This window comes from Lipotes vexillifer, unplaced genomic scaffold (genome assembly GCF_000442215.2).
Source record: "Lipotes vexillifer unplaced genomic scaffold, Lipotes_vexillifer_v1.1 scaffold2697, whole genome shotgun sequence".
In the NCBI taxonomy this organism is placed as follows: Eukaryota; Metazoa; Chordata; class Mammalia; order Artiodactyla; family Lipotidae; genus Lipotes; species Lipotes vexillifer.
Window position 1 is genome coordinate 48,361 of NW_006787375.1, and position 8,164 is coordinate 56,524.

General features: G+C 42.5%; 1 protein-coding gene across 1 annotated transcript in view; it reads left to right on the forward strand.

Moving 5' to 3' along the window:
• Positions 1–3,797: 3,797 nt before the first annotated feature.
• LOC103079130 (zinc finger protein 235-like) overlaps positions 3,798–8,164 on the forward strand; it is a gene marked incomplete at its 5' end in the record, with an annotated part of 10,777 nt that continues 6,410 nt past the window's right edge. Inside the window, 3 exons of the mRNA XM_007459947.1 lie at positions 3,798–3,895; positions 3,980–4,674; positions 4,759–4,933. Coding sequence (XP_007460009.1) covers positions 3,798–3,895; positions 3,980–4,674; positions 4,759–4,933 — 968 coding nt within the window. The remainder of the gene's footprint in view (positions 3,896–3,979; positions 4,675–4,758; positions 4,934–8,164) is intronic.

The window sequence follows — 8,164 nt, forward strand, 5'->3', positions numbered from 1 at the left end:
CCTGCTTTAGTGATGTGTCTCTAGAAGTTGCTGTTTCCTCTTTGGAGACAGCTCTACCAGGCAGCCTCTCCTCGACAGTTCTAGTACAAACTGGGTTCAAGCATCACTCTCTCTCCTTCGTGTCCCCCTCAGCCCCAGGGATTGTAATGGCTACAGCTGCTGCTAGCCCAGAGGTTCCTCTGCATCCCTGTGTGTTCACCTCATCCTGGCCACACCTCTCTTTTTGTTCCACCTGTGGTTAATGACCGTTTCTTGCCAGGACCTTGACTAATACATCACATACAAAGGTGCTTCTCAAATGGAATGTTCACCTGGGGTCTGATTTCACATACAGATCCTGATTCAGTAGATCTGGGGTGGGTCCCAAGATTCAGCATCTCTAACATGCTCTCATATGATGCTGAGGCTCTTGGTCTGCAGACTGTCCTTTAAGCAGGAGGAAGTTTCTTCCTTAACTTCCTTAACTGTATTGTCATAGCTGTTGACAAATGTGGCCCAGGCAACTAAAAAATTGAGTCTTATTACAAAACACAGTAAACAAAAATGTAGGCCTCTTCTCATCCTGAAAGTCAGGAATGGACTGATGTAAAAACGAAACAAAAAGACATGCTGCTTTCCAAGTTTGGCTCTCTACCCCTTCCCTGTGCACGTGTGTGTATTATATACACAGGCAGTTGAGGAATTCTTAAGTCCACTGATTGCTGAATGGTTGTGGGTCATTTCAGAAAATTTGAGCCTGAACACAGGGACAGGAAGGGTGGTATGAACATACAGAATGGGAGCTTGTTTTTTTTAACTTAGACAAGAGGTTGGCAAACTATGGCCTACAGGCCAAATCCAGTCGCCACCTGAGTTTGTGAATAAAGCTTTATTGAAACACAGCTCCACTCACTTGCTTATGTACTGTCTATGGCTGTTTTTCCCCTACAGTGGCCCTACTGAGTTGTTACAACAGAGACCCTATGGCCACAAAGCCTAAAATATTTACTCTCTGGCAATTTACAGAAGTTTGCTGATTGCTGCTTTAGACTATTGTATAGAGTTTCTCAAGAATTAAGATCCTCAGCAAAAGGAACCCTAGGAATCATCTTGTCTCATTTTATAGATGAGGAAATGTATATTCACATTCTCCTAGCTAGCTTAAATCTGTATTTTTAAAAAGACACATGGAAAAAACTGGAGGGAATTTGGAGAATGAAATCCAACAATTATTAAATGTCCTTTGAGGAAAGCCAGACTCTCATGATAGAGGTTGGAAAATTAAAGGTGTGACAACAATTAGCTCTAGATTACTAGAAAATGAGCTAGAACTGTTATTCTCTGTTTCCACATAGGGAAGGTTTTCCCAACTGTAAATGGGTCAGATGTTGGAATTAGGTTTCTAAAGGAGGTCAGGGCCTGGTGACCTTTAAAACAGGCTTGGGACAGCTGCTTCAAGTGACTTAGGCTGAGGCTGATGAGTTTTCTGAGGCAGCACCCAAACTTGTCATTCATTTACTCACCACCAAATAGGAGGAAGGCAGGGACCCAAGGCAGGGTAGGGCAATTTGGCATGCTACCTGTCCCTGGTGTGTGCGTACACACACACACACACACACACACACACACACACACACACACACACACACACACACACACACACTAATCTGTTCTCTGTACCCCTGGCCATGCTGAAAATCATCTCAAGGCTAGTCAGCTGCCAGTGGTGTGAGCATTTGTCTTCCGGGTTGAAGGACCCCTTCGAGCTTGCTGATTCTGAGAGCAGAGTGGTGGAGCTTTCATCTTAGCCCCTTTAAAAATAGCTTCAGTGCTAATTTGGAGCAGTTGTAGATTCAAATATCACTGATATCTTTTCGATTTGAGAACAGGAAAAAATGGCAAAATTTGAATTTGTCACAGTACGTGGCAAATTCAGTCATTGCTGATGGAAGTCAGCTACAAAGTTGCTGTGTAGTTTTTGTTTGCGGAGGATCTTTCTTTGGGATGCTCTAAGCTTTAGCAGACTCACTTCTCCCTAGGTGACACAGAGAATGCATTGGTCACCTATTTTAACATGAGCTCTGAAGAGGTAAGAACAGTATATTATTTAATTTCTGTATCTCAAGCCCTAGGCACAGCCTTGCACATTTTAGGGGCAGGATAAATATTTATTTCTTGTCCAGGGGCTGGTGGGGGAGAGTAGCAGGTATGCATTAAATTGTAGCAGTTAATCTTTATGGTGAACTAGCCGGTATGGACAGTTAAGTGGTATTATAACAAGGAATGGCTCTGAGATATTGTGTTTCCCAGTCCAAGGCACTGCTGCCCTTCCCTCTGAAGATCAAGGTCATCCTAGTTTAGATCTGCTGACAGGTAGGAATTGCTTAAGTAGCACATATCTGGCAGTTCACACTGATGTCTTGACAATAATGCTGGAATTTATATTGAGCCATTCATCTTTGAAGTTCAATGCTCTAATCTTTACGACTTGTGAGGTATGAGAGAGTTGTTTTAATTACCTTTTTTTTCAGGTACAGGGGGAATGTGATGGAGATATAGGTTCAAGGACCCTCTCAGGAACTCCGAATGAATCAAGACCAAGGTGGGGATGGAGCTGGACATTTTGTAGCCCCATATTAAAGTAGTCTTTATTTTCTTTCTCCCAGTGAAAAGGTGGGTAAATGCAGCATGGCTTTTTTTATTTCCTTGGGACAGGGATGCTTGTAATGCTTATTTTTCTTAGTGTGTTTCAAATACGTTTAGAGTCAGAGAGATGGGAATCAAAGAAATTGCAAAGTCTATGTTTTCTCAAGTCTCTTCTAAAGTACTTATAAGGTCTTTGGCCCAACTGCTGGATTTAATTTGAGGCTTAGAAGATAGTCATCATCCTACTCTTCCCCCTTAGCCTGGTTTTTCTTCCCAGCTTCCTAGCTGATCTTTCCTTAAAGTAGCTATTAAAATGTCTGTGTTACAACTCACAGCCTTGAGATGCCTGGTGATTCCCAGCCAAATCCAAGGCTTTAGGCAGATTACCTTCCCTCTGATCATAACACAGACCCTAAAGATTGACTCAGCAGTGATGGTTGAAAACTCAAGACTTTATAATTAAAACATGATGGTTTTTTGGAGGACAATGTAGAGTGGCAATACAAGTGAGAAACTAGCCTCTGTAAATAACGAGACCTAAGGCGGTTACACAGAGTGGATAGAATAATCCTCACGTTTGGTGAGCAAATAACAGCAGCTTCCTCGACCTGTCTCATTAGCATTTATCAAGCGGTTAAGAGTCTCAAAACCCTTGACAGTTAATCTATAGACTGTCCTTTGTAGTTAAATATTCTGATCTGAGCTTTGCAGAAGAGACGTACCAAGATGGCATGCTGGCACATCAAGAGACACATTGTGAGCAAATTAACCAAAAGTCAGGACTCCATGATAAGTATTCACGGAAAGAATTCTCAGTCCCCCAAACAACATAATTCCCCTGCAGGAGTGTCCATTCAGGCTTCTGTGGAAGACAGCTGTTTAATGACTCTTCTAGAGGATCATTCTAATGTTATTGAAAATCAAGAATTTCCAACTGGGAGAGCTCAGAATTCCTGGAATAAATTCTATCTGAATGGGACTCAGAATTATCAGAGAAGTTGTAAGCTGACTCCAGTGAAAAACAAGTTCTGTATATTTGTTCCATGTGCTGATATTTTCAGTTGTATCTCCCCCCACCTCGATGATGACACGGTGTACAAAAGAGAGAAAGCTCACGGCAACAGAGAGTGTGGTAGAGATCTCTTAAAGGCATCACCTCTGGCCCCGTGCAGTATCATTCAAACTGGACCGAAAACCTACCAGTGTAACGAACGTGAGAAAGGATTCAGTGACCACACCAGCCTTGAACTTCATCAGCAGGTACACTTGGGCAGGAAGTCCCCTACGTACAGGACACATGAGAAGGGCAGCGGTTATAGCTCAGCTAGTCGCATTCAACAGGGTGTCCTCCCAGGGAAGAAACGCTATTGGTGTCACGAGTGCGGGAAGGGCTTCAGTCAGAGCTCAAACCTGCAGACTCACCAGAGAGTCCACACGGGGGAGAAGCCCTATTCATGCCATGAGTGCGGGAAGAGCTTTAATCAGACCTCACACCTGTATGCCCACCTGCCCATTCACACCGGAGAGAAGCCCTACAGATGCGAGAGCTGCGGGAAGGGCTTCAGTCGTAGCACAGACCTCAACATCCACTGCAGAGTCCACACGGGAGAGAAACCGTATAAGTGTGAGGTGTGCGGGAAGGGCTTCACCCAGAGGTCCCACCTTCAGGCCCACGAAAGAATCCACACTGGAGAGAAACCATACAAGTGTGCAGATTGTGGGAAACGCTTCAGCTGTAGCTCAAATCTGCACACGCACCAGCGCGTCCACACTGAGGAGAAACCCTACAGGTGTGAGGAGTGCGGCAAGTGCTTCAGCCTGAGCTTCAACCTTCACAGTCACCAGCGCGTCCACACGGGAGAGAAACCCTACAAATGTGAGGAGTGTGGGAAGGGTTTTAGTTCGGCCTCAAGCTTCCAGAGCCACCAGAGGGTTCACACAGGAGAGAAGCCGTTTCGATGCAGTGTGTGTGGGAAGGGCTTCAGCCAGAGTTCCTATTTCCAAGCCCATCAGAGAGTCCACACTGGAGAAAAACCCTACAAGTGTGAGGTATGTGGGAAGCGCTTCAATTGGAGCCTGAATCTTCACAACCATCAGAGGGTCCACACAGGAGAGAAACCCTATAAATGCGAGGAGTGCGGGAAGGGCTTCAGTCAGGCCTCGAATCTTCAAGCTCATCAGAGTGTCCACGCGGGGGAAAAGCCCTTCAAATGTGATGCATGTCAAAAGCGATTCAGTCAGGCCTCCCATCTTCAAGCCCATCAGAGAGTCCACACGGGAGAGAAACCATATAAATGTGATACATGTGGTAAGGCCTTCAGCCAGAGGTCGAATCTCCAAGTCCATCAGATAATTCACACTGGAGAGAAACCGTTCAAATGCGAGGAGTGTGGGAAAGAATTCAGCTGGAGTGCCGGGCTCAGTGCTCATCAGAGGGTCCACACAGGAGAGAAACCCTATACGTGTCAGCAGTGCGGTAAGGGCTTCAGCCAGGCCTCACATTTCCACACCCATCAGAGGGTCCACACTGGAGAGAGGCCTTACATATGTGATATATGTTGCAAGGGCTTCAGCCAGAGGTCACATCTTGTTTACCATCAGAGGGTCCACACTGGAGGGAACCTGTAGGATTGGAAGGTGAGGAATGGCCTCCAGATAATCCACGTCTTCATCTCTGTTGGAAAGTCTGTGCTCGTAGTTGTGGGAAGTTCCTGAAGAACTTGGAAACATCAAGGAATCTTCATGGGAGAGAAGTTCTATAAAATGCTGTGTTTGTAAAGATCCAGTTGGGAGGGGAACTCTTTATACTAACAAACATCAGGTTTCACAGAGGAGAGAAAACGTATTCTATAAAGATGGTCAGTGGTTATACCAGAGCTCTGAATGCCCCAATTCTCAAGATGTGACACAAGAGCAGAATCATTGGCATCTACCCAGGAGAGAAGGCTTATACATGAAGGTTATGGGCAGGACTTAAACAAAAGTATAATGATGGACAAACAGTTGATGTCAACTGCAGTGTACCCTCCACATAGGGAGGGCTGTTTTTCACCATTCTGTCTCTACCGTGTAGAACTGTGCTTGGTTCCTAATAGGTGCCTGGCAATTACTGAACCAAGGGGAGGAAAACCCCTCTAATTAGGACAAATATTTGAAAATTCTGGTTGGCTTCCTATCCTAAATTCATAACATACTCAAGAGGAATCCTACAAGTCGCCTTAATGAGATTGTACTTCAATTAATATTTCCTAAAATCGGAATCATGTAATAGCCATCCACAATAGTACAGATTTGGACAAGGCTTATGAATGGCTGCCACCCTCCATCCAGCTTCAGTTATATGTACAGAATCACTCATTGTGTGCAGTGTAATATTTAGCATCATTAGTTTGTATTTTATAGACTGAAAGACTTCTTTAATAATCTAATAACATACTGCAACTTATATGATTGGAAATTTTGAACACTAATTAATTCCTTAATTCCTTAGGGTTTTACTGTAACTCTGAAAGTGTTAAAAGAAGTTACTAGTAACAAAAAATTTCTTAGTAAACTTGAACTGTTAATAAAAAAAAAAAAAAAAAAAAAAAAAAAAAAAGAAGCTTTATGATTTGACCTGAAGGACGAGATGGGAAGCCATGGGTGACCTGAGTGTTCAGTAAAAGCCTCAGGCAGGGAATACCCTCAGGCAGGGAATACTCATTGCGCTGTTGCTCAGACTTTGCTCTTTCACAGTCACAAATTAAAATATAAGAAAATTTATTTTTACTGTAACAAGTTTATATTTAATGCAAAATGAAAATGCAGTTAATTTAAGTCAGAATTAATCTCTGCCTTCTGCTAGCCTTATTTGTGAAGACCAAGCAAGATGCCACTTATACTGGGCGATTGTAGGGGTTCAAGAGTTTCTCACCCTTCCCCTCTCCCCTTACAATCCTTATGATACCTTTGACATTTAAATGCACTGGGTTGAGGTAAGATCAAAGTGTATCTTGTCGAATTGCCGAGAGTGACAGTAAGACAGACGACTTGCCAAAGCCAGAAAACGTTGTCTAGTAGGCATGGGTTCCTTCTTGTTGGCCACTGTGCCACACTGTAGCTGTGAAGTGTTGTAAACATTATTTTAAGATGAAGTCAACTATTTTCACCCTTTGCTAACTCATTGAATGTCATTCCTTCTGCTCAAAAAACTTCCTCTTCAATAACATTTTAAAATTGATAATAGAGATTGAAACAGATTTTATAGAAAGTAAGGCGTGCATCGAATCAGAATATACTAAATGAATTGAGGTTTTAGATGAGTAACAACAGATGATAATTGCCTATATTGGAAAAAAATATTAAAATTTAAAAGACTTTCTTGTCCTACATGTATTTTTTCCCTGAAGATTCTTTGAAACACTATACTTAAAAAAATGTTACCAAGATAGTCGTATATGGTATAAAATGATCACGGAGAGAGACTTCTGTAGAAAGATGGTGACCTTAAGAAATGAGAGGTTTCTTAAATTATTTATTATTTTCTGTTGAGACAGTTACTTTTAAAATTTCATTTATTTAGTATCAAGGAACATATATATGTCCACGTTAACAATTTCTGACCATACAATGAAAGGACTAATATTAGCTAGTGTTGGCCATTGTTCCAAGAGCTTTACATTTACCACAGTCAAGCTTCATAGTAATCCTCCGAAGAAGGTATTTTTGGTATTGTTCTCATTTTGCAGATGAGGGAACAGAGGCTCAGACTAAAAAACACTGGGGTGTAAATGACTGGTTTTAGATTCTGTCATTAAAGCTGGATTTGACAAGAGGAAAGGGAAGAATGAGGAACAGTAGACACATGAAGTATGATGAAGGCAGTACAGTCAGGGTTTCCATTCACTTCAGAATCATTCCAAGACTTGGGCCCCTGCTTCAATACATGTAAGATTCATCTAAGTCAGTGTTTCTACCTTTAACACATGTGCACTGTATACACGTGCAATGTTTGGGCTGAAGTTGATTTCTGCCTCTTGCGTTATTATACGCCTCTGATGTAATAATGGCTATAGCATTTGAAATGAGTTGTAATCGCTTATTAAGAGCTTATTTTGATCATCCTTTAAAAAAAAATGCAGAGATAGATTTTTTTCAAAGGGAAAAACTACCCCAGAGTAAAAGCTGGGTAGAATTTGAAACTGAGCCCAGTCGATGTCTTGCTGTTTAAGTCTTATCTATCAGAGCCAGGGATGAAAGGCAGTTCTGATCAGTCTCCTTCCTGTTTGTTTATTTCTTGGCTTTCTTGTCCTGTCTGTAGCTTTGCCCCCAGAGCTCCTCAACTGTATTTATTTTCCATCTGCTTCCTGCTCTCTAGACAGTCTGAGACAGTCTACTCACCGGCCAGCAGTCCAGAGAGAAATAAATAGTGTACATAAAGCTCATGGTAGCAGCAAGGAACAAAGGGCAGAAATAAAGACCTGTGCATCGCAGACAGATTCTGTTTTAGATGGGGTTGAGAAACGATATTTTTGGAGTTCTGCAGGGCTGTGTGTTCAGC